This window comes from Protomyctophum parallelum, assembly GCF_964188405.1.
Source record: "Protomyctophum parallelum genome assembly, chromosome: 1".
Classification (NCBI taxonomy): domain Eukaryota; kingdom Metazoa; phylum Chordata; class Actinopteri; order Myctophiformes; family Myctophidae; genus Protomyctophum; species Protomyctophum parallelum.
Window position 1 is genome coordinate 80,501,921 of NC_139697.1, and position 25,384 is coordinate 80,527,304.

Consider the following 25,384-nt stretch of genomic DNA (forward strand, 5'->3'; position numbering starts at 1 on the left):
TATAGCGCCACCAGGAGGCCGACATATGTAAAACACATTTTCTATTATTACTCCTTCAGATTTTATCCAAATTTCACGCAAATCGCTACACATGATCTCCATAGTCATGTGATCAAGACAGGTTTTTTTTATTTCTCATATTCCATCCTGATTGGCCACGATTGGCTCCTACACTTTTCAGGAGTAGCCCGCTTTGTACAAATCGCCACAACTCCTCAACGCAGCGTCCGATTGCCATGAAACTGTGCACGCATATTCCCACTAGGCTAAGGAAGAAATGCCACTTGACAGTTTTCAACAGCCTGATGGTGGCGCTACAACAAGCCAAGTCGCGTCATGCACTCGCGCACACACACACACACACACACACACACACACACACACAACCGGTCGATGCCAAATTTTGCACACACACTCCCTGGATGCCAACGATCAACCTCTGCCCCAAACTTTCCAGAACGGCCTGTTATAGCGCCACCAGGAGGCCGCTTTGTGCAAAACAAAAACATTGTACCTGCATCCCTCCAACACCAACCTCCGGCCCAAATCTTCCTCAACAGCCTGTTATAGCGCCACCATGAGGCCACAACCTGACCTGCCCTGGTGGAGACCTGTGCCGATTGGCACTTTATCTAGTTGGTGACTGCTTTCAAAGTAGCTTTTCCAGCATTGAAAATAACTGACAATGATTGTCACATGATTGTTGTTCTGTTGTCCATCTTTTTAAGCTCCAGACAAAATGAATAGTGTAAAGTAACTAAACTAAAGTATATTTACTCAAGTACTGTACAATTTTGAGGTCTTTCTTTAGCTTGAGTTTACTTCTACTCTACTACATCCGATTAATTGAGGCAAATATTGTACTATTACTATAAAACATACATAAGCCTTGCCAAGCCATGAGGCCCATAGGGCAGGAGCCTATCTCCTATACTGTATGTGCGTAGTGAGGCAGCTTGGTGTACAAGTACACCCCCTGGACATAACTATAGTATGTCATAGATGTACATTATACATAGGCTGTTTGAAAATAGCAGATGTACAAGTTGTAGATCTGCTTTTTTTCTTTTTATGTACTTTTGGCACAGGCCTTTTACTTGTAACCGGGTATTGCTATATTGTGGTATTGCTACTTTTACTTAAGTACAAAATGTGAGGACTTTTGATCCACCACTGGCTCATAGTTATTTGAATGTGTGGATATACAGTATGTCTTCATTAGCGAGTAAATAAAGACACGTTTCTGAAAAGTTATGAGCTCAAAATGTAGAAAAGGAACCGATTTGCGAGGATTACATTATTTTGCTAATTGCTTTCTAAAGATAATTTAATTTCCCCCTGTGTCTTAATTGGACATTTTGCCACACTAAATGAAATTCTTTCCGTCCATTATGGATTGTATCTCATGTGGAAAAATGTCTTAATTGTTATCCTCTACCCTTAGAAAACAGATTACATCTGATGCTGAACATCGCCCAGGGAACTAAATGCAGCGGTGTAACATACCATTAATTACACTATACCGCATGCCATGAAAACGCAATTAATTTCAATAAAATAACAAATTGTATTAAAAAGTAAAGTTCATTTTATGATAATATTGTGTTAAAGAGACAAATTGGAGTTTTCATTCAAGTGTTCATTCACCCATTTGTAAACTTTTAGTACACTCTGAGTTAACCCATTAAAACCAGGAAAGCAGCATCTGTGTCATTTCAGATCTTTGCGTTGGCTATTCAAGATATACAATCTCACAGCGCTGCAAACTTGGCTTCAGGTCTTCATGCCATGGGTTACATTTCATGTGTACACAGCGAAAGCTGGAGTGTAACTAAAAACACCCCCCAACACACACACACACACACACACACACACACACACACACACACACACACACACACACACACACACACACACACACACACACACACACACACACACACACACACACACACACACACACACACACACACACAGTTGGAACAATCCCTCTTTTATTTGTTAAATGATCATATACGCAGACAAATGGTAGTCGTTCAAGCTTGACAAATTGCTCCTCCAGTCCCCAGTGTCCCATCAGCTGGTCCAGCTCAGACAGGGTGGAAACCATAGCCGAGAGAGAGAGAGAGAGAGAGAGAGAGAGAGAGAGAGAGAGAGAGAGAGAGAGAGAGAGAGAGAGAGAGAGAAAGGGGGAGGAGGGAAGAGAGTGGAGTGGGGACGGGGTGGAGAGGGCAACGAAAGCCAAATGGGCAAAGTAAATAACATTAATGCTTATTGATTCCTTTCTAAAATAGCGTTATTTATTCCAGCGGCCAAGGATCAGTCAGTGGCTGGCGTAGTTTGGAGCGCATGCCATCATGCATGCGGCAGCAGCACACACTGACACACACAGAAATAACATATGATTCACGGCCGACGGGGCTGCACTCATTATGCAGAGAGACCACGGCACGGGCCAATGCCTCCCTACACGGCTCCTATTTGACTGAAAAACTACTCCATTATTGACCCACGAAGGCCTAATGGTCAATTACATTCATAAACTTTGTAAATTTGCAAGGTTAGCAGTAGGTTAGTCATTGTTGATTCCCGCGCCTTAACCCTTGGCTGATTTATAAACTGGATAAGCATCCATTTTAAGGGTTACCAAAATAATACAGTATACATCCTCAAGATCTAAGATGATGTCGAATTTCCCCTCGGGGGTGTGGAAAGCACAAAGCAATCTGAAGGCTGTTTTTAGTTTTTTTTTTTTGCAGGATGTAAAAGATAAATAAAACATTAGGAGAGGATATTGTGTGGATGGCTAGGGACAGGGGTGTCAATTAAAGCCACAAAGCAAAAATAATGCCAATGCCAGTGATATTCTGAGTGTTAATCCATCCTCCCGTAACTTAGAAAATGAGCATACAAATGTAACCAAATGAACCTTAACGGGTCGATTTGGTTACATTTTACAGTGGATGCCAAAATTTGGACAGGAAATATGGAACAGCAGAAGGAGTCCCGTAGCCCACAATAGAGACATGCCCACAATTACGCCTTCTTCTGTTTACCATTCATGGATCTTCCACATCAGAGCACAGCTGGCAAGTGTAGTTGTTGTGACAAACTACACAGAGGAAATTTCAACTGGAGTTTTGAGCTCAAGTTCTGAAAGTTGAGCCACAGCCAATGTGGACATAAAACAGAGATGACTGACAATTCCCTAACAAGCCTAATCAGCCCAGACAAGAGCCGTTGCGCCCCATGCTAGCTGCCTGTCTCAACCCGGCCTTGTGTGTACCGTATTAATATGAGAAGCTTAGACCATTCATTCTCTCTGCGACTGCAGGTAATTAACTCCTCTGTGATGTTGAAATTGCCACCCACAATATACCACAGTAAATATAGGAGGAAGGTAGGAAGATTGAAAGAAAAGTTATTTTTCTTTCCGCAGCAATTTGTTACCTAAACTGACATTCATCAGCGTAAAGATAAGTTGTATGCACTAGTAGGTAGGCAGTAAAAGCGATACTTTGCCTTTGAGTTAATCATCATTTTCTTCGGGCCAGTGGACCACAGAAAAGAGGTACACTTATTAATATAGCGCCACATGATATAAAGCAAAAACTAATTGCACGAAGAGATAATACTAGGACTTATATAGACGTGTACTGTATAATGCAAGGCAAATCAAATTTCATTATATTTTTGCTAATGTGATAGGAAATGGGACATGTCATAACGCACTATTTTCAAGGCATTTTCTATGGGATTCGGTGAGTTTCAGCAAATGTCCTGGGACGTGCAGGACTGCTGTTTGTGTAACAGCACATTGCAGTACACCCACATAGATTGCAGACTGCAGTATGTAATATAGCAGACAAGGCTCACTGCCTCATATTGAGGAAGTATTGTAATATCTATGTTAATAACGATGTTGGAGCAACACTGCATACTTGCAGCCAGAAAGTTCCCAGTGTTAAGAGGAATAGTCATGATAAATGATTAATGTCATACCGGGTAACAACAGTGGGGGAAACTGAGCTTAGGTACGTCTCAGCCAAGATAGTGCCTGAAAACATAATGCATTAGTGATATTGATTGCACAAGTAATACTGAAAGGTGCATAACAGCCACTATACAGCTCCATCAGGGAGATAGAGATGTGCAACACAGCAGGTTAAGATGAGAGCTGGCTCCTATAGTATGATGCGGTATTAACAATGCCAATGATAAGCAGAATTTACGACGCACAGATCAGCAGCATTAATGAGGAGCGGGTAAAAAATTCCATGAATAATGCAGCGGTCCTGCAGCAGGAAATAGCAATTAAATCATTTAAAGTAGATCAACTGTAGTTTTATTCAGATTTGTTTTTAATTTGGCTCACCGATTATCAATTAATCAATGTCTCACTGCGGTTGGTGTCTGATGTTGGTTAACGTGTCAACTTGAGAGACGTTGTTGATGGATGGTTTATGTGGTTTGATCACTGGTTTATCGCATGGCTTGGTACGAAGCAGAGCCTTGTATTGAGAGTTACGCCACTGAGGGGGCAGAAAACAGTGCTGGTCACATGGTTCATGTAACTGGAAATAGTGACAAATGCCCATATACTAGCTCCAGTGTATTCCGGAAACGTCCGGTTCAAGGCTTTGTCACTATTCGACAATAGGTAGGTGTGTGTGTGTGTGTGTGTGTGTGTGTGTGTGTGTGTGTGTGTGTGTGTGTGTGTGTGTGTGTGTGTGTGTGTGTGTGTGTGTGTGTGTGTGTGTGTGTGTTCGATTAAGTGAACGGAGATTACGCAACTCTTTAAATGGCTCCAAGAACACAGACCTGTGACTGGTTTATAACTGGTCTGGTATGAAGTATGCAAACCTGTGACTGGTTTATATTCTATTCAATTCAATTAAATTCAATGGAGCTTTATTGGCATGACAAAACATACATTTACATTGCCAAAGCAAGTATCAAAGTATAATAAAACTGTTAAAAATGGGGAAAGTATACTGTACAGTTGGAGGGGGTATACAGCATAACTGAATCCAAACAGCAACCAGCAGGTTGAGTGGAAAAGCTCAAAGCCTCAGTGGAAAAGGCCAAATAATATACACAGGTGGGTGCTGATTACAGGCTGCTTCTGCCCTTATGGCGGCGGCCCTGCGGTACGTTAACGGATGACCAGTGTGATTGGCACGTTTGGCTGTTGCTGTGATTTGATGTATGATGTGTGAACAGGACATGGGCTTCACTCCTTCCATATTGATAGAAAACTAGAAAAAGTGCCCTTCTGGGCACAGGTCTCCACCAGGATAGGAATGTAGGACATTGCAGCTTGCCTTCATCTGGTGGTTGGATAAAAGGGCAACAAAAGTAAAAAAAATCTGAAGGAGTAATAATAGAAAATGTGTTTTACATATGTCGGCCTCCTGGTTGGCATACAAAGTTATCCACAGATCCGTGCAGTTAGAGGTAAAAACACTTTTCGGCCAGTTATAGCGCCACCTTGAGGCTGAGTTGAAATTGTTCATGTGGCATTTCGTCCTCGGCCTAGTGGGAATGTGGGTGCACAATTTCACGGAAATCACGCAATGTTTTCATGATTTGCAGCATTTTGTTTGAAACTGAGCACTCCTGTGAACTTTGGAAGCCAATCTTAACCAATCAGGATGGAGTCTGAGAAATCTGAAAGACCGGTTTCGTTGAATGGCTCTAGAGAGACTGTGTACCAATTTGCGTGATGTTTGGACAAAATCTGTAGGTGTACTGTGCAAAAACTTGTTTTGCACAAAGCGGCCTCCTGGTGGCGCTATAACAGGCCATTCTGGAAAGTTTGGGGCAGAGGTTCATCGTTGGCATCCAGGGAGTGTGTGTGCAAAATTTGGCATCGACCGGGTTAACAGTGGCCGAGATTAGCTGCTCACGGACACACACACACACACACACTCTTTTTTGCTGGGCAGCCAAGACAAGGACCATATGAGGAAAGTTTGCAGCACCTACACTGTGAGAGAGTGAGAGTGAGATCAGTGTGGGGGGGGGGGGGGGGGGGAGATCACATTTCACTTCATTGACTTTCGCCTCGGATTTAAATTAGCATGCTATACTTCAGCTCGCACGTGGGCCTGTTCGGTCAAAATTGCAAATGATGTTTAGCGTCACGAGTGCTATTATCTTTTTGTGCGCGAATATGTTTTTACATCCAGAGTAATTTTGACAATGACAATAATGATGATAGGCCCATTTAAGCGATAACGCGCCGTCAGCAGGAAGGGCGATATCGTCTGTTGTCCTGACAATGAGGCCAATTACTGTATACGCTGTTGCCTCAAAGCAGACCGTGTGCAGCACACATGCAGTACACACATCCTCTGCAGTTCACACCAGCCATTGTCATTGATCTACAATAAAGCGTCAAAGTGCTGTTTGTACCATGGATGGCACGCACAAACATTTATCTAGAAACAACCACAGAGAGACAAATGCTCAATGCTCGCACGCACACAGACCCGTAACAAGGTTCCATTTGTAGGTAAAAACACAGAGAACTTTACAGTGCACCCACAAAACACAAACTCAGGGAGGCCTATACACTCTCTGGGTTAAATACACACTGGCGAATTAGCGACGCGATGCGAATAAGCGATCTGAAAATGCGAAATATTGCATGTTGCAGTTCGCCTGCGAATCTCTGCAAAATACGACACCAGAGCGAACAAATAAAGAGCGAAAACGGTCGCATTTTCGCACATTCGCCACTGATGTGGAAGCTTACATGGACTCTTCAATTGGGTTTTTTTTAAATAAGAATTATATCGCGTCGCCAATTCGCCAGTGTGTAATGACCTTAAGGATGCATGCACGCACCGCATGCACGCACACGCAAGCACACACGCACACACAGCTCCTGTCCCATCCCTGTCCGTCTCCCTTCACAAATCTGTGTCGACAGTGATGTTTTGGTTAAGTACCGGTTGGATTCCTTGGGGTCTGGTCATTATGACTTTGTTCAGTGACACCGGGCTATGGGCCCTGGAGGGAAATCCAATGGATGTAATGGAAGGAATTGTCCTCCGAGGCCCAACAGTGCCTATAACAAAAGAGGCGCGTGAGTAAAAAACAGGCCAAGCTGAACAAGGTCTGCTGGGGAATACAACCACCGTGAACATTAACATGCTAAAATAGGACTGTGTGACAATCCAGAGTCTCCATGCAGGAAATCCTTTAGGGACTAGAGAGATAGTGGGGGAGGTTCTGGGACATAAAAAAACATCTTATTCTCACTTCCAATTCAAGTGCCTGCGTCACATCTTCCGATAGTAGCTCAGGCTTAGCGTCGATGTATTGCTGTTATTGAGCTAACTCTCCATCGATGCGCACACAGTGCCGCACACGTGCACACGTACACACGTACACACGTACACCCCCCCCCCCCCCCCCCCCCACACACACACACACACACACACACACACACACACAAAGCTGATCGGCTGATTGGAGGGGAAAATCAGCTGGTCTTCCCAAAAAGCCTGGGGAAGGATGCAAGGCGGAGGTGGTGGAGGTCACAGACAGAAATGAGCAAAACACGATTAGCCATCTGCCACGAGGAACAGATGTTATGTGATAAATTGCAACTTTCAAATGTTGACTTTCTTTAACCCAGTTGGATGCATCGACGAGGGCGGTCTCTCCATGTTTTGTCGGATGAAAGATTGACGGGGGGGACGGGGGCGGCGCCAAATTATTTTGGGGGATCCCAAAATTATTTTCAAACTAAATTAAATGAAGAGTTTACATATAGTACACATTACAGTTACAGTACATGCATGCACCTTCCCTAATGATTATATCTGGTGTCAGTATTTATTTATGGTGTATTGTCTCTACTAGCCCTTACCCGTTGTGAGATATTTGCCACGGGGGGTACTGCACCTGGTGCGTTTTAATTCACTCATAAATTCATTATTAATAATTAATGTGTCAAATCGAAAAGTGGGAGCGATTGGTGCAGGCATTGAGGAGATAAGTGTTTGTTTCTGACAGACAGACAGACAGACAGACAGACAGACACACAGACACACAGACATTCGGTGAATTATAGTATGATGATTATTAAGGTTATTGTAGCAGTCAATTTATATTGGGGGTCAGGAGGGGGCGGGGCGGGGGGTCCTGAGACATTGCCAAAGCATTTCCGGGGGCCCCCGGCCAAAAACGTTGAGAACCCCTGTACTAAAGAACATTCACTCTGAGACCGATACATAGAAGGCCCTCACACTCTGACCCCTTTCCCACCGGTTGGTTCCCAATGGGAACCGGTTCAGTTCTTTTTGGTTCTTAGTCCATGAGTCAGAGCTCCAAAATTGGAGAATTAATTATGAATTGAGTGTACAAAACCATACCTATATTGGATTGTTATCACCATGAAACTTCCCCAATTGAGTACTTACACGAAGACAATGATTTATTGTATTATACATTTTACACTTTTGAATATGCAAATGAGGCATTATGTAGGAAAATATGCAAAATAATTGAAACTATGAAAAAGCTAATACTGTGGAAGGGTTATCATGTATAAATGTACTTGTATTGATCCTATAAACAATTTCATATAGGTCTAGTTTACCCCACCAATTTTGAAGCTCTGGCTCATGGACTAAGAACCAAAAGGAATTGAACCGGTTCCCATTGGGAACCAACTGGTGGAAAGGGGGTCTCAGATGCTCCAGAAAAGAGACATGTTGATTTTAATAATAATAATAATAATAATAATAATAATAATACTATTAAAATGTATTTGTATAGTGCTAACACTATAAAAGGTTGATCATTTGTAGAATAAGGGCCCTAGTATTGCGTGGTGCCTTATACCTTTCGCTATTTTAAGAAATAGCGATATGTTTTGAGCTTGTAGATAGGCTATTTTTTTTAAAAGGCCTAAAATGGTTAGACATAAGGGCTGAAGATCTTCCATACCGATCATCTCAGCCCAGTACATCATAGAATATGCGTGTTCTAATCTCTCTGCAACCGTTTGGTGTTGTCAAATACTACAAAACTATTCCCAAGTTCAAATACAAAACTATTCCCAATTTCAAATTTCCCAATATTCTCAGTCGTCATGCATGAGATTGGGAATCTCAAAGTGTCGTGAAATCTCAAAGTGCAAAGTGTCGTGAAACAGTGTGCGGGCGACGTGCCAGCGGGAGCGAAAAGAACGTTTTCAACCGGGGGTTGAGCCGAGTCAAGAAGACTGAAAAATCTGCAAGAGACAGAGAGAAGGTACACACACACACACACACACACACACACACACACACACACACACACACACACACACACACACACACACACACACACACACACACACACACACACACACACACACACACACACACACACACACACGACCCCCGGGGGGGGCCATCTGGCCACGCACTCCCAGAGTCAGTCAGACAACGTATAGGGCCATTACCTGAGAGATCCCGGTTAACCCCCAGTGCCATGCCGTCACGGAGCCAGAGCACCATGCCATGGTAGCCAGGGATGGAGCAGGGGAGAGTGACCGGCTGGCCAGCCACCACCACCAGGTCTGTGGGCTGCTGGGTGAACACAGCACTGCTCCCTGAAAGAGACCAGAGGAAAAATGGGTTACATAAATTAGAGGATGAAAAATATATAAAAGAAAATGAATAAATAATAAAATAAAAGCTAAGTTCTAAATCCTCAGCGGAGCCTGCATGTACTGCCGCTGGCCTTGCTTTGCTTATGATAGCAACTTAACTTCACACGTTGGTTCTCAATGAGACAGAGAACACCGTGTCTATTGAATACTTTATATAGGCTGTGTTGTGCACCATGAATGAATCCACATCCATCAGATGCCGAGACACGCGAAAGAAACTGCATCGCCGCTATAAGCCTGAGTTATAGTGGTATATAGCGCGCTGTGTCGCGCGCCGAAAATATCTATGAGCTCACAGAACCTCAGATGTGCTCTTTTGGGTGCATGACACTAGCACGTACTACAGTATATCTGTATATATATCATCTCACTATGTGCTAAATAGCGTACTGCATGCTGTATCACCCTGTACCTCCTCTCCTAAGCTCCTTCATGCTGTATCACCCTGTACCTCCTCCCAAGCTCCTTCAACACAAAGACATGCACAGATCCTGTCATAAGATCACTCACGCACGCGCACATAAAACCCCATTTCAGATTCTACATCAGGGTGTTTTTATTGTGTTACCACATTTACCGTTCTATCATTTTCCACCATGTTGCGTTCAGTCATTTCTTATTTAAATTCAATTTACTTACCGGTACATTGTCTATTTTTCTTTGATTTTGTGACTACATGATTTACAACTTATCCCCCCCTTTTCCTTTATCCAGTTTTTATTAAAAATATTTTACCACTTCACTTAAACAGTGAACATCTACATTATGTGCGTGTGTCTCGAAGAGAGTTAATGGAGTGTATCTGCGGTCTACAGCTGGAAATGAAAGGAGACAGGGGGGGAGGGGGAGGAGAAACATGTTGACAGTTCTTAACCCCATTTAGGAGAAATCTTGAATGGTGAACTCTCCATATGGCAGAGCAGGCTTATCGCCTGGGGCCTTCCTTGTGCCTTCGTTCTGAAGGACCCCAATCTTGGCATGCTATTTTGTTTATTATAGTCTGAATCATCTCTGCTCCTGTATCTCGGTATTCCCCTGGTCTTCATGCTATCGTGTCGCCGCAGCCCCCCCCCCCCCCCCCTCTTACTCTCTCGGGGTCCATGCCACCCTCTGTGCCTCTCAACCGTTGCTCGCCCTACTTTCATCATCACGTTTCTTTTCCATTGCCGACGGCGCGTTGAGCAAAGTTAAGCCGCAGCAGAAAGAATTGGAATGAAAACACCTCTCAGGCTGGATTGGGATTAAACGTCCTTGAGAACCTACACGGATGCACAGAGCTACAATCTATCCTAGAAATATAGGTACTAAAAACTGCCTCCCCCTGGCCAGCCGGGGCGCCTGATGGAGGGGAAAGGAACTGGTTGGAATAACGTGTTCCTTCCACGCGCTACGTCCAACTAGGGAAACTCCCTCCTGTCAGGTGTAAAGGAGCAACTTGAACTCTCAGGCATGAAGGAAGCATGAGTTCAAGTCCGTTGCTCTCCCCTTGTCCCCCATATATGGGGACTAGGTTGGTGGAGGGTGTGTAGAGCCCAGGATCACATTAGATGATTGACATAGGGGTGAAAGATGGGTTACAAAATCGTGGGATAAAAAATATATATAAGAAATATAAGTACTATCTGGACCACTTAAACCCTCCATTCAGTAAAATAGGACCTGTGTTACAACTGTATTTGGAGTGTTTTCTGTTCTCCATCCATGCCAAAGAGACGATCTAGCTCGGCTAATTTGGGCGAACGTTCCCCTCAGAATATAGCTTGAGGAACCGCCATTCAAAGAGCAGGTGGCGCCATCTTGTGAGGTTTTCAGCTAGTACTTTCAATGGTTCTCTCTCGGGATTCTGGCGTTCAAGTGGTTAAACTATTCTATAATTCGAATACTTCCTTAACCACAGTTGACTCTGTACGTGCACAGTCGCGAGACATGGCCAAAGATTTTTTGGGGGTCCCCAGCCAAAAAGGTTGAGAACCCCTATACATCATTGGTCCACAAAGTGGGGTCCCAGAGTTCCAGGGGTTCCCTAGCAACATTTTATATTTTGATATTTATGAACCAAATGGACCCTTGTCCTGTAACTCAGAGAGCGTACAAATGGAACCAAATGGACCCGTAATCCATTTGTACACCCTTATAGTTAAATTAACAGTGGTTATATAAGTTGGGTTCCCACTTCCCAGAGATAGAAATGTCATTAATTGGGCCTAGCCTAATGCATGCCAAACTGGGGGTCATTGAAATTAAAATGGTTGAAAATAGCTAGAGCCGTAAAAATCCTCTGTCATCTGGGTCCCTGGCATATCTTTTCAAATGGGGGTCCGCAGACTAATATATGTCGATTTGGGGGTCCTTGACATAAAAACGTTTTGTATATAGTGTAGGGTTGTTGCCCTATATGCCCATATACAAAAGAGTAACAGGATGAAGAAACTACACAGTAGAGAGACTCAACCTTTTTCATTTCAAAGACCCAGTTTTTGATGCATTAACTGAGACAAAATGGACCCATACATTTGGTTCCATTTGAATATATACTCTGTGTTACGGACCTGTAAGGGTCCATTTGGTTCCTGTCAATAATTTCTGTGAGAGTCCTGTGGGTGCCTGGGCCCAGCTATAGCACGGACTGCCATTTATTATTATTATTTTATCATCTCGGGGACACTTTAAAATCCTCAGTGTTAGGGCCGATTCATACTCCTATTTTACCGCTGTTTCGGCGCTGTAGTGCCGAAATGATTTAGGCTCGTCAGAAATTTTTAGTAGCACCGAAGAGCCGACTTTAGGACGGTACCCGCCCCCCCCCCCCCCCCCCCCCCCGAACCTCAAATGACGTCAAATTGTAGGCTCTACAGCGCCGAACCGACTTTTATTCGGCTCTAAAATAGGAGTATGAATCGGCCCTTAGGGTCTAAACTTACCCTCCTCATTGTTTCCCTCTACACCACATCACTTTCCCCCCAGAAAGTCTACAGGCTCACTACGCTACTTTCACGGAATGTTCAACTCTTATAGCATTCCCAAAATTGAGACGCTATAGGATTAACATGGTTAAACATAACTCTGAAAGTGTAGAAATGCAACCGGTCTATTTGGTTCCCTTTGTACACTAGGAAAAGTTACAGACTCGCAATAGTCCATTTGTTTCCTAAAGAAACAAATAATTTAGCCTCCTGAAACACCCTGGAGGACCCCTGTGTGTCCCCAGACCCCACGCAGAGAACCACTAGCGGTAGAGCATGACTGAATCACCAAGCCAACCTGCTGAAAGATCCATTTTGCCACTAATGTGTTGTGGTTTAAGGTGAGGGAGAGAGGAGACACTTTAAAGACTCGCCACGGGCAACAGGATTTCCCGTTGCGAGAGCCAGAAGAAGGAACATTGAATAACATAAGAAAACAAACGCTTTATGAATACATATTCCTAGATAATAGTACACACACACACACAACGGTCCTTTAAAGATGTCCTCTGCGCTTCTTTCTGTGAGCGAGGAGAAAGCTACCCCTTCAAGACCTGATGCTATTTCACTTTAGGGCTACTCACTGTGAAGTCGTGCATCTGTGCGTGTGTGTATGTATGTATGTATGTATGTATGTATGTGTGTGTGTGTGTGTGTGTGTGTGTGTGTGTGTGTGTGTGTGTGTGTGTGTGTGTGTGTGTGTGTGTGTGTGTGTGTGTGTGTGTGTGTGAGTGTGTGTGTGTGTGTGTGTGTGTGTGTGTGTGTGTGTGTGTGTGTGTGTGTGTGTGTGTGTGTGTGTGTATGCGTGTGTGCGTGCCTGCGTGCTTGTGTTGTAGCAGTGCCACTACGTATACTCAACCCTAGTACTAGAGTCAAAGTATAGACAGTACATATACTCCTGTTCAACAATGAAAAAAACGTATGGTTGTATAGTACTACCATTTAGTGTACAGTACACTAAATGGTAGTACTATACAACCATACGTTTGTAGTACAGTACTACAAAAACCCAAAGACATGTGTCCACTGAGACAGGAAACGCCAAGGAAAAAATAATTACAATTATTCACAAACAAACAACTAAAACAATAGAAAAATGCAATACAATGCATGCATCATCAGGCACATAACGCATACTACGTTAATTCCTTTGATTCAAGCCAGAGCACAATCGATTGATCGATCAATAAAACCAACGTGCTCTGAAAATGCATGTGGCCCTCAAATACACCTGGGTCATTAATGCTTTCAAGATGTTCAAGTGGGCCCTGATGCAGAACACGCTGCTATAGCGCTGTTCAACTCTGAATCTTTGCCAGAGTTTCTCTGTGTTTGGCTGGCTGGATGAAGATAGGAACATATACATTCAAGGAGTCTCAGTCGCTGGAGGACATCCAGGAAATGTCTTCTCAAGGTTATCAACACCTAGATTACCAAGTATCAGAATAATGTTTCCAAAGCCTGGTATCCTTTAGACATGTTTCTTATTCATATCATTGCTGTTGGATAGAACCCTTGTTATCTCCATATATATTTTCTATTTTACTATATTTTTTTCTTTCATAAATTAGTGTTCTATTTTATACTTCACCGTATGGCACAATGTGTCGCATTGAGACACATTGAGAGCTTATAGATCTGCCATTTTCATTATTTAGCAAATGTTTGTAACTGTTTGTCTGCTTTATGTGTTGGCTGGAAACACTATGTTTTCCTCCATCACTGTTAAAGAAAGAAGCTTTGCTTAATGTAGCAATTACACAGCTTTCTCATCTCTTGTTGCTTTCACTCAGTAAACGTCATCATGCTCTTGTATACTGTAACACAATTAAACAGCATGCAATGGAAATAGGTACGTTTAGGGGATAGATCAGATGAAATGTTGAATTATCCCGTCCATGGATGAATCACAAAGTATCACTCATGATGAGGCCTCAAATACTCAAGTGGTGGAAAAAGTACTCACTGAATATACAAAGGTATATTCAGTGATTTCACTCAAAAAACCTTAGGTTTCGTTTTTGGCTGGGACCTAAGCCTTTCATCCAATCAGGATAGAGAGCCAAAAACGAAACCTAAGGTTTTTTTACCCCCAGGGGTTAACTGGGGACAGGGAGGAACTCCTTATATGGTCAGCACACTCTATAGTAGAGAGGATTATCATAACAAAACAAAAAAATAAGTGATATTTGAAGTGAGTGAAATCACTGAATATACCTTTAAGTGAAAGTATCAATACTGCAATGTAGAAGTACTTTGTTACAAGTAAAAGTCTGGAAATTGGAATTCAAAATGTACTTGAGTAAAAGTACAAAAGTATTGCCATCAAAATGTACTTAAAAGTACCAAAAGTAGAAAGTAATCGTTGTGCAGGATGTCCCATTTCATGTTTTCAAATGTATACAAATCTTTTGAAAATAGCCGATCTACAAGCCACATCACGACACATTGTGAGCTTGAAGATCAGCTATTTTCAAATGGCTGAAATGAATGCATGGCTGAAGTGCTGCTTAATGTATGTTTTGTAATAATAATAAAAATCAATACAAAGTAACTAGTAACTACAGTTTAAATAATGTAGTGGAGTAAGAAAATTTGGATCGGAAATGTAGAGGAGTAGAAGTAAAAGTATTGGAAATTGGAAATACTTAAATAAAGTACCTCAATATGGTACTTAAGTATACAGTACTCAAGTATCTACTTTCCTCAACTGCTAATGCTGAATCAATATAACAGCATGATGTTTATTCCCAGGGATCACAACATAAACAGAAATTAAACTAAAGTATTCCACGTCATTTTCAAACCCAAATTGTCTGAGAAGAAAGCGGTTCATTATGCTATGAACTGTATGAAGCTACTATGAATCTTCTGTCATTTTCCATCCACAGCGTGTGTGTATGTTAGCCTTGTGTATGTTAGCCTTGGTCTAGCCCCTCTCGGGACCCTACATAAAACTTTTCTGACATTTTGATGAGTTTTACGTTGGGTCCCTTATCAGAACTATATTTTCGTATGGAAATTCCGATACGCGGAAGTGAAGATTCTCTCTAAAATAGGATCTGCGCCATCTGACGGGATTATTTTCCTTGAGTTATTCTGAATTCGGTAACTTTAAGTAGCTATACATCCCGCTGCGAATATCTCCTGTGGCGCGGAAGCCATTAAGTATTTTTAATCTTTGTTTGACCGATTTGGTCGCTTTATTTCTTCTTGTTTGTTTACCGTTTATTGTACCGCCTCCCGGTGTGCGGTTGGCTTGTGAGGCTACGTCCCTGCCTCTGATCTGCTGTGTCATAGCTATAGCGCCACTAGCTAGCCAGATAGGCGGTACAATGAGGTGTCAATAAACAAGGAAGGAAAAGAAGAATCCAAGCTTCCAAATCGGGCAAACATATATTAAAAATACTTAACGGCTTCCGCGCCACAGGAGATATTCGCAGCGGCATGTATGGGTACTTATACTTTACATATTCAGAAAGCCTCACACTGAAGAATATCGTCAAAGAGCGCGGGGAGCCGGTAAACATGGAGTAAATGTTTTAAACAGGTGGCATGGACGACGTGCAACAGGACCCAATGCTATCTGAGTCGTCCAAATGTCAGAAACTTCAGTAGCATTTGGGTTCTGCTTGGAGGGCTAGCCTTGGTCCAAGGCTTACAGCGAGCCTCTCTCTGATGCCTTGTGGAAGTACCATTTTAATAACGCAATGTACCCTGAATTTAGCTACAATAACGCTATCCTACACTCGCGAACCGCCAGTAATGTGTAGGATAGCGTTACTGTAAATTAAATTCAGGGTACAAAGTGCATTTTAGAGAGAAACTGGGGACCTGAGACGCTTCCCAGGTTCGAGAATAGACTTTTACCAAGGTCTAGCAGGCTTTGTTTCGGTGAGTGGTTACGTCGTTTTGTTTATTTGCTGGTATTAGAAAAACAGCGCACGGGAGTGGAAATATGACCAGGGGGCTGTGGAAGGTACTTCCACAAGGCGTCAGAGAGAGGCTCGCTGTAAGCCTTGGACCAGGGCTAGTGTGTATGTGTGTGTGTAGATTAGAAGAGAGAGAGAGAGAGAAAGAGAGAGCACTGCGCTTTACTCCGTGCTGACAGAAAACAACCACAACAAAAAGTACTTCTTGTTGTACTTACTAGAAAAGAAGGAGGAGCAGCCACGCATATCCATGATAAGTTCTGGGATAGAAAATTGCACTAAATACAGTCTATTATTCATGACGGTAGCAGCTGCAGCCTCTGCTAGCTAACTAGCAAGCTAACTAGCTATCCAAATGCTAACCAAAACAAACTGTTGACCAGGGTTGCCACATTTCTTGAATGTGAGAAACAAGCAACCAGGTCTATAAAAATTTTAATAGGCCAGATCAAAGTCAGAAATTCAGAAAAAGTCAGAAGATTAGTCTAAAATAAGCAACTATAGGGCTGACTGTCAAACTTTGTTGGCCAATGTTGTTTTAGAGCAGTGGAAGGACTACCAATATTTTAAAGCAACTTTACAGATAAACAAGTTCATATAATGATTATAATGATCAGACTTGGCAATATATTATATATAATTATACTCCAAGAGCATACAAATGGAACAAAATAGACCCTGATTTTCAGAGTTAAATTAACACTGATGATAGTGTACTCCCAGAGAATGGTATCTAATGGGAGTCTGTGGCCTAATGGGGGTCTGTGGCCATGTTATGCTTTAGCTATTGGTGTCTGTGGCCTAATGGAGGTCTGTGGCCATGTTATGCTTTAGCTATTGAAAAATAGCAGATCTCCAATGGCCATATTATAGGCTACTAGTGTGTAAACTGTGTTGTATATGCTATAGGCCCCTCTTATTTAGCTGCTACAGTATTTATTTACTCTTTGAGTGAGAAGTAAAAAAAAATTATAAGCCTTGAAAAGTCATTGGTTTAAGAAAGCAGGGCTGTCTGTACTACTGTCACTTTGTACCTTTTGCATAATCATATCGGTGCAAAGTCTTTGCACAATCCTCACAGAAAAGGCGTGTTTTTATTCCAGTTAAAAAAAAATCACTATATCGGTTGCATATCGGTTATCAGTGATTGTTACCCTCTATCGTATCGGTTATCGTATCGGTCACAAAATTCCATATCGGTCGGTCTCTAACCCTGACTGTATCTGCACATTACGCTGGTCTGCAATGTTCAGACGGTTCATTCCAGACGGCAATCAGTGAGTGTGATGAGGAGCTGCCCTGGTGGTGGTGATCATGCAAATGACTGAAATATCTGTTGATTTCCCTGCACCTAAACTTGGAAAAAGATAAACATGTTGTGGCAGCGGTATTGGGCTCTTAAAAGAAATCAAGGACAAATAACGGCAACATTAGTCAATCTTAATCAATCATGCTATTTCCTGCTATTTGTATAAACGCAGCCCTGTTTACAGAAAATGTGTTTCGGTGGCCCTATGTTTATAAGCCATATTAAAACAAAAATAAATCAATTTGCTTCCAAATCCGATCTCTGATAAACTGTAGTGCAAATTTGCTTTTCCTGCCATTTGCATCCTTGTATACGTTCACTCTGACACCATGTGGGGTTTAAGTTATTCTGCACTCACATTACTCTCAATAATCCAGGGATCTCTGAGGCTGCGAATATAGAAGTCGTGCACACAAACAAGAGGAGATTGGGAGTAAGCATGGAAGTAGCAAACATTGCTGCAACCGGGGCTTAAGAGGGAATCAATGATCTATGTATTTAGATATTTACATCTGTGTATGGCTTTCAACAAATGGAGTTTGGACAGATCCACGGGGTGCAATATATTGTGACAATCTAACATGGTGCTCTGCTGTGCGTTCTCAACAGTATGTGCACAGCATGACGAGCACTAGTGGGAAAGCGAATAGAACAAATGCATCTCCTCATTACCCCTACCCAGCTTCTCAGTGGGAGCGGAGTCAGCGGACAGTCTCAGTCAAACCAACACAAATAAACATATCTCTTTGACAATGTTTTCGCCTTGTTATTTTTCCTCTTTGCCAGGGGTCTACCCTTTAAATCCAAGTTGTCAAAATGTGCAAGGACTCTTGGCTCAAACGCAAACTGCCCGCCTGAAATCTCTCTGGACTTGGTGGCCCTTTATATACTGTGTGTTCAGTTTAGGAATAAAGTTAAACTTAATCCAAATGGAATAACACCAAGCATGACAGCTACTCAAAATGTGTACTGTATCTGCAGTGTATCCATGTTTATAGGCTTAAGAAACATATCATCATTTGCTTCATCCAATGGCATATATTAGCATGTCCTTAATTCATATCGATTCATAAAAATGTATATATTTTACAAAAGCAAAAGTTTACTGTACTCAAAAGTACATTATAAAGATGATAAAGATTAAGTCATATTGTTGCAAGGAGTGGATTATGCTAGGGGAAAAAATCACACCTGTGTGAAGTGAGAGGTGCAACTCCGTGTGGGGGTCCCTGGAAGTTCCAGACCCACAGGAACGCACCCAGGGTGCCGGCCCGGTTCCGGCGAGCCGCCCTGTGTCCGTAACAGTCGGGAAATTACAGAGTTACCGTGTGGGGGTCCCCAGAACATCCAGAACCACAGGAACACGCCCAGAGGGCCGAAATGGTTGAGAAATGACAGAGTTACCGTGCAGGGGTCCCTCTACTGTACTGTACTGTACTGCACTGTCACACCCAAAATCATCATATAATATATGATGATTTGTGGCACTCCATCTTTAACTGTATATTATATTAAAGATGGAGTACCACAATTTTTTTTATTTTTCATGTGTCTATGAGGTGACAGTACTTCATTAGTCGTTTTTATGTGCAATGTTGTATTAACTTTGTATTTAGGGTGTCTTCTTGGAGGCTGAACCCTTGACAGTCAAACGGGCCAATGAAATAAACAGTAATATAGTGACATCACACCATCAGCCCCTCCCCTAACCCCTCCCCCTTTATCATACAACTACAGCTGTGGGTGCGGCTTAAGTTCAAGTGGATCACCACCCATAACCACCCACCAGGCAATCCAGGCATACTTAATGAACTGGTTGGCGTGCCCACATAAAAACAACATTTTAACAAATACTGTACACGTTTTTGAAAGAATTATACCTCCTTATATAACAATAAGACCTGATGATCATGTTTTAGGGTGGAAAAAAAATCACGGCACTCCATATATAATGTGTGTGTGTGTGTGTGTGTGTGTGTTAGGCTGCGCAACAGTGATACTTGGTGGTGAAAAACACAATGTTCGTGCTCAGACACAGCCAGCCAGGGACACAGCCAGCGAGAGACACAGGCAGCCAGGGACACACATAGCCATCTATAGGAGTGGTTGCACCACTCAAAAATTGAAGGACAAATGGACAAGTCTTCCCTCAGCTTGATACACATCTTATCTCTAGAATCTAGAGATAAGGGTGCAGTGTTGATCTAGAGTCTAGATCAACACTGCAGAACACTGCACCCTGCATGGTGTTTGCGTGCTCCATTTGCAAGTCACTGACGGGGGAATCAATTCTCCCATTGGCTTGCGGAGTTACTGAAATGCAATTAAGCTTATAAGGAGCCCTCAATTCCGCCAAGAAGACTTAGACAAGGGGGACATTTGGTAGTTCTATACTGCAGTGGTCTGTGTGAGGGCTACTGGGGAGATGGAAATGTGTTCCTTAAACAGCTTCAGCAATTTAGCAAAAGAGTGCTCAGAGCGATTTAGTCTCATTATGGTTTGCAGACTGCGATTCCATCACAGAGCTCCGCAGAGAAGCACCGATGCCATAAGCAACACACAGGAGAGCATGGTTCTGTTTTCACTCCTGGTCAGGAAGGACATTGTATGCAGCGCTTATACATGAAGTTATCATATTATATCTCATAGAAATAACTGTTCTTTTGATTCCAATTAAAAAAATATATATATATATATTGATATTAGCATCTGTTCTGGCCAAAGTCATGATTGATCAATCACCATTTAACCAAGTAACTGACTGGATCTTTGTTTTAATACCCAAGCTTATTTATTCATTTATTGTTTCATCGTGTTATGTTTTTATTTATTTATTTATTTTTTATCCCACGATTTTGTAACCCATTTTTCACCCGTGTCAATCATCTAATGTGATCCTGGGCTCTACACACCCTCCACCAACCTAGTCCCCATACTGTATGTGGGGGACATGGGGAGAGCAACGGACTTGAACTCATGCTTCCTTCATGCCTGAGTGTCCAAGTTGCTCCTTTACACCTGACAGGGGGGAGTTTCCCTGGTTGGACGTAGCGTGTGGAAGGAACACGTTATTCCAACCAGTTCCTTTCCCCTCCATCAGGCGCCCCGGCTGGACAGGGGGAGGCTGTTTAGTGACCAGGATTACTGCATGTTTTTTGTGAGGGTACCTACCCTAGGGGACACGGGGAGAACATGCAAACTCCACACAGAAAGGCCCTTTCGCCAACCCCGCCTTCGGGTATGGGCACTGATGACGCGGAGGAGGAAACACGCCGCCAGCACCCACAGCGTCCCGAGCGGGAATCGAACCCAGGACCTTCTAGCTGTGAGGCGACAGCACTACCAACTGTGCCCCCTTCATCGTGTTATGTTGACTAAGAGCTGCTAGCCGGGGCGCCCACTGGACTAGAGGTCCAGGTGCATACCACATACTGTAAGCGCATGCCTGACAGCGTGTCGCGGGTTTGAGTCCCTATCCCTGACGACATTTGCTGTGTGTCATTCCCAGTCTCTCTCTCCCCGTTTCCTGTCTCTCTCCACTGCAGTATATCCTATCAATGGGCAGAAAAACCCCAAAAATATCTTTAAAAAATAAAGGAAAAAATAAATAAAAAGAGCTGGTCAACAAATTAGTGCTGTGGGAACCAACACACGGGCACCGGTCACAAGGACGTCCCAGATTAACATGCGTGGATGTACTCAAGAACGACGCAGGACCGCAAAACACCAACGAGCTGGCCAGATGTATGGAGAACCTGGATGACTGTAAGCGACGATGGAAGGCTCGTCTGAGGACGACCTAGAGTACATCATGGGTTTCTTGGTCGCCTCCTTTGTCCTGTCAACACACCAAATTATTTCCCCCGAAAACAGCTAAACTACATGCATGCTAAGTTAACGTGTTTTCACTGATTTGTGTTTTCAGGATGTTAAGGTTCATGGGATTATAGGGACCAATGCAATATTACAGTGTTCTGTTCAACATCTAGCAGTCATTTGAGAACTGTCAACAGCTGTGACAAAAGAGATTACAGGTCATTGTCATTCTGGTTTCCCTTGTATTGTTATTGCGAGATGAGGATCAAAGTCTACCTCCGAGAAGGAAACGAAACAAATTGGCTTTGAATTAATCTAGCGTAGATAATATAATTATTACAGTGAATCGTAATAGTCCCCAAGCAATCCAGTGCTGTGGAATGTTTACTGAAGATTTAGCCCTCGATGATGGTCTCCTGAATGCTAAACGGAAACATGTTGATAGAATAACCAGCCCAGTCCTTCTAATCTTCTGTAACAAGTGATAAAAGAAATATACAGTATATTTTTTTCACAGTGAAACAAACACAAAATATTGTGCGCCGACTCCCTTGGGTGGGTTCCCTGTGAAAAATGAAATTGTTCACAACTGCATGTCGCGAGGCGCCAGGCCTTGATCGATAACAGTGTGGGCTTTGTAAAAAAGAAAAAAGAAAATAGAAAAAGAAGAGACACAATGTGGAAAATTGTCCTTCCTTTCAGCTCTCTTGAGTTTCTCAGCTCCCCGCGTTGGAAAATAAATGTGTCTTGCCTGGCGTTGACAAGGGTTGAGCGTGAAGAATGGAAAAATGGATCTTGAGGATCTTTGATTCATGGATTGATCCATCTTCTATGTGAACAAAAGCCACGCAAGCACAGCCCGAGGCAGAGAACAAACGAGGAGCATGTGTGCGTGCGTGGGTGTGTGTGCGTGCGTATGTGGCGCACACGGACAAAGGCGCGTGCACATGTAGGCTACATGTACACATGCACAGGGGTGGTGGTGGTGGGGGTGGGGGTGCAGAAGGGCGGGAGGGAGGCCCATGCAGCCATATACAGTAGTGACGATCAAGAAACAAATTTCACATTCAAACTTCTCCAGATGAAAGCACACGGCGCTGTGTACTTTTGCAATGGGAGAATTTTAATGTGGCCTCCTTTGCACCGAGCCATACACTGATGTGTGCGTGGCCCATCCTGTGCTGCAGCATTGCAGCTTCCCTGCATGCGCACTGTCTTTATTGCTGTGAAGTCTGAGGTTTACTGTGCTCACACAGTGTGGAGAGAGAGAGAGAGAGAGAGAGAGAGAGAGAGGGGAGGGAGGGAGAGAGAGAGAGAGAGAGAGGGGGGGGGGGGGAATGGAGAGGGGGACAGAGCCATTGAATGCTTCAAGTCCTTTTCCATTATTCCTTCACAACACAGAAGTTTTACTGTCGGCGAGCAGAAGTAATTGTTATATTGTATGTGGGGATGTGTGCTGGTTGAGCCAAAGGAGAATCCTTGGAGAGAAAAAAAACTAATCTCGCCCATGAGATACATGGGAAACCCATCTCTGTTATGATCCCCCTTGTTGTCTCAACGGAACGACATTCTTGGATCAATTATGGTCTACCACTTACTTTGAAATTGCTTAATTTGTTTACCCGCATTAATTTCTACTTGCAAAAAAAATATTTCAACCTTACTACTACTTTGTACTACTAGGACTAAGACTAAAAAATATGTTAAAAAAATAAAATAAAAAAGTTTGATGAAAGATTTATAATAATTATATAATAATTATATAATATAATAAATGAATAATTTACATTTGGGGGATATCTTTCACAATAATGAATAAAACATGTTCTAGACATTCTAATGATCACAAAAAAACATATTTTTATTAGGGTTAAAGGTCAAAAGTCATAGGTTAAAAAAAAATCAAAATTGCACAGAGTCCAGAAACTTTTAATTTGTGTGAATTTCAGCCTCTGTGGGGGGTATTTATATGCAAATATTGGGTATGAAGCAGGTTGGATGGCCCGTCATAGCATGTACTGTACATCCATGGTATTGGGTATGAAGCAGGTTGGATGGCCCGTCATAGCATGTACTGTACATCCATGGTATTGGGTATGAAGCAGGTTGGATGGCCCGTCATAGCATGTACTGTACATCCATGGTATTGGGTATGAAGCAGGTTGGATGGCCCGTCATAGCATGTACTGTACATCCATGGTATTGGGTATGAAGCAGAGAGTCTTGTAACTCTCAGAGAGCCATATCGGCTGCCTCCTTTGATATTTTATTTACAACTTCAGAAAAGAACAGAAATGTTGGTCGGGGTCTATGCTACTCCATGCATGTATTGCATGAAAAAGAAAAGGCATACAAGTCACTGACTATTTCCAATCATCCTCCTATCAGACGAGAAAAGCGAATGACCAAGGCAGAAATTAAAAAGCTTTTATGGTATGGCTAATGTATGGCAAGAATTATATATGTGTGTGTGTGTGTGTGTGTGTGTGTGTGTGTGTGTGTGTGCGCGCGTATATATATATATACATATATATACATTTCAGCCATTTGAAAATAGCCGATGCGGCACATTGTGAGCTTGTAGATCTGCTATTTTCAAAATATCTTTATACATTTGAAAACTTGAAATGAGACATTCTGCACAATGAATACTTTTACTTTGGGTACTTGGTACAAAATGTACTTACTCAAGTACATTTAGAATTCCGGCCTTTCCACTGGGAATCAGTGGCTGTAATATATGACTAACTTGTGAAGGAGCATGCACTGCAGCCTTGTACACACTCATCCATCCAGAAGCGCCTCGCCTGCCTGTGTGACGCATGATGAAGTCACAAGCACAACCCTGTCATGTCTGCCTCTCTGATTGATATGGCAAATGTCTGCTGATGACCTGAGAAGGATGTTATCAGACCTGGCGCTCTCAAGCAGCACAGGAGAGGTGAGGGCACAAAACCTCCCATCTACAATTTCAACATTTTATGTTGTTTGTATGGCTGGGGAGGGGGGTCATAATGCCGTAGCAATGCCACGCATTGCGAGCTTGTGGATCTACTATTTTCTGCTATTTTTGAACATTTGTGAAAGTAAAAGTATTTTGTCCGTGGCTTTTATAACTATTGAACCAATTAAATGGGGCGCAGCTAGGGGTAGAGTAGCCTCGGAAACCCAGACGTTTTTATTTCCAGGGAGAAAAGAAAAAAGGTCTGGGATCGAGTCCACTTCAATTCGGCATAGAGTAGCGCAAACGTCGCTCAATCTCTGCTGATTTCTGATCGTCTGCACCTTTGTTAAATTGACGCACACGTACACACACACACACACACACACACACACACACACACACACACACACACTCCTCTCTCTCTCTCTCTGTCGCTCTAATTAATTAGTCTCATGTCGTGCAGCTGCGTCTAGTTTCTCCCGGCAGATCCTGCCGGGAGCTGCCTATAGAAAGCATAGGTGGACCCCAGGCTAGGGGTAGAGTGGCCGGTAGAGTGGACGGATGGCGAACTGCGAGGTTCCCAGTTGATCCCAGGCTCCCCCAGAGTTAGTGTTGAAGTGTCCTTGAGCAAGACGCTGAACCCCCTAATTGCTCTCGGAGTGTGCAGGTTAGTGCCTTGCATGGTTTCCTCTGCCATCGGTGTATGAATGTGGGTGCGAGTGGGTGAATGTAATGCACAACCTATGT

The 25,384-nt window shown here is 42.9% G+C and overlaps 1 protein-coding gene across 1 annotated transcript in view; it reads right to left on the reverse strand.

Moving 5' to 3' along the window:
- LOC310861486 (kin of IRRE-like protein 3) overlaps positions 1-25,384 on the reverse strand; it is a 269,242-nt gene that overhangs the window by 136,876 nt on the left and 106,982 nt on the right. The window contains exon 2 of the mRNA XM_083768947.1: positions 9,464-9,613. Within this exon, the coding sequence (XP_083625073.1) occupies positions 9,464-9,613 (150 nt within the window). The remainder of the gene's footprint in view (positions 1-9,463; positions 9,614-25,384) is intronic.